This window comes from Notothenia coriiceps, unplaced genomic scaffold, assembly GCF_000735185.1.
Source record: "Notothenia coriiceps isolate Sejong01 unplaced genomic scaffold, NC01 NC01_scaffold00037246, whole genome shotgun sequence".
NCBI lineage: Eukaryota > Metazoa > Chordata > Actinopteri > Perciformes > Nototheniidae > Notothenia > Notothenia coriiceps.
The window spans coordinates 26,530,591-26,532,826 of NW_011369947.1; the positions used below are offsets into that span (position 1 = coordinate 26,530,591).

Genomic DNA, 2,236 nt, shown 5'->3' on the forward strand with positions numbered 1-2,236 from the left:
ACACACACACACACACACACACACACACACACACACACACACACACACACACACACACACACACACACACACACACACACACACACACACACACACACACACACACACAGTCAATATCACCTATTGCACATTTCTCAAACACATCTGATCTGATAACAGTAAGCACATTGGTGAATCCCTGCTCTTTACAACTGTCCTGATCTCCTTCCTTTCTGTTGTTGTTTATTTCCCAGCTCACCTGGTTGTCCTCCAGCGATTTCTCATTGTTGTTGTTGATCTCCGCGGCCCTGGCCGTGTTGTTTACGGCTTCGTTCAGGGCGTCTCGCAGATCCATCATCTCCGAGTGGAAGCGTGCCAGGCGGTCTTTGATAGTCTTGGCCATGTCGCTGTTTTTTCCCTGACGATTGGCCAACTCCTTGTTAACACGATCCAGCACTGGGAGAGGACACAAACACCCAGTTTGAGGATGTGATTACACCCGCTATACAATTCATTTTTGTCAGGTTGTATTAAGTCAGTTTAGTTAGTTTTAAAAAGAATTACATTTTGAAAAAACTGACGTACTTTGAAAAGTGAAATCAGTATCAACATGTGATATATGCATTCATTAGTCTCTTTTCCTTTCAACTATAGAGTGCTGAGACAAAATAAGTCCTGACATTAGTTGCCCTTTTAGCACTGCCCTTGTCTAAAAGTCATGATTTTTTAAATTGGGTTTCAAGTGAAATGTCTGAAATAAGAAATAAATGTTATTGAAAAAATACTTTAGTAAATACAGTACCTCACTTGTGAATCCAATTATCCAACCACTAAGAGAAGTACAGTATCTTATGGACTTTATTGTCGAGGGAGCAGGACAACGGTAACTTACATGTAGTCCTAAAAATATATATAATCAATACAGCACTCTTTTGACATAACATAAAAAAAGGCCAAGTTGTAAAGATTGTCTTCAAGAGTGGACTCACATTTCTGCGCCTCGGTCTTCTCCCTGTCAGCTATCTTCTTCTGCCCCGCGCAGCTCCTGAACCTCATCTCCCTCATCATGGCCTGCACCTCCCTCATCTTCCTCTCCCTCTCAGTGTCGTCCTGGTACGCCTCGGTGTTATTCAGCAAGGAGCGGTTCGCCATCATCAAGATTTCTATGGAAAGGCATCACATTAAATCAACCAATCAAATGGTCTGTAGGTTTTGTGGGAAGAGACAGTTAACACTCCTCTTGACACACAGAGATGGTTCAGATGAAATGTTAGATATTCTACTGGCTCCTAAAGTCTCTTTTTGTATAGCTACGTTTGATACATTTTTGGAGTCCTACCGTTTATATCCATGGTTATGTTGTTGATAAAGGACAGCAGGTCTTCCGCTCTCTGGTGTGTTTTAATGGTGCTGTTGCCCAGGGAACCCACTTTGTAGGTCACCGCTGTCGCCTGAAAACACCAAAGCAACATAACACTTAGTTCTATTTAACAAACACACACATTAATAATATGATTAGTTTAGACTGTTAAAGGAGGTTCTGGGTTAGTGTTCAGTTTCTGATCAAAAGTAGAGTGAATTGTCGCTGAGCAAGTTCGTCTGTTACAACAAGAAAAAAGATAGAATTATTATTTTCTAAATAAATACCCCACCTTGTCCTTCAGCTCAGTGATGTCATCGTCGATATTAGCGATCTCAGCCTCGAGCACGTCGGCCCGACTCCGGCTGTCATCCAGCGTACTGCTGTAGTTCTCTATGGCGCGCTGGAATCATGGGAAAACACGTTTAATTATTTATTTATTTTTTATGTTATTAATAACTGCATATCTATCAATCTATGTGTCCTTTGATGCCAATATTTTAATACGTTTTATTTATTAATATTTTATTTTATTTTATTGTTTTTAAATCACACGACCGCCCTTCAAGCCAATCAGAATCGAGCTGCCGCTACTGAGAGTGAAACTGAGTATCTGCTCAGCTTTTGGAGCAAGTGAGAGCTAGTGAATATTTCGCTCTGCAGCTGGATGAGTGCACGGATGTAGCAAATATTGATGTTTATATATATGAATATAAATATGTTAATTGTTAATATTACTGTTGAATATTATATATAATATTATTAATAATGCATAAGTAGCTTTTAAAAATGCAAAACATATATGTTAATTGTTCATATTACTGTTCAAAATTATATAATATTATAAAGACAGAAATCACTTTAAAAATGCTTTAAAAATATGTTTACTGTTGATAT

The 2,236-nt window shown here is 38.7% G+C and overlaps 1 protein-coding gene across 1 annotated transcript in view; it reads right to left on the minus strand.

The window, feature by feature from the left end:
* LOC104966567 (laminin subunit alpha-5-like) overlaps positions 1 to 2,236 on the minus strand; it is a 45,649-nt gene that overhangs the window by 43,207 nt on the left and 206 nt on the right. Inside the window, exons 2-5 of the mRNA XM_010795750.1 lie at positions 1,632 to 1,742; positions 1,319 to 1,430; positions 969 to 1,142; positions 239 to 435 (exon numbers count right to left, since the gene is read on the minus strand). Of these exons, the coding sequence (XP_010794052.1) occupies positions 239 to 435; positions 969 to 1,142; positions 1,319 to 1,430; positions 1,632 to 1,742 (594 nt within the window). The remainder of the gene's footprint in view (positions 1 to 238; positions 436 to 968; positions 1,143 to 1,318; positions 1,431 to 1,631; positions 1,743 to 2,236) is intronic.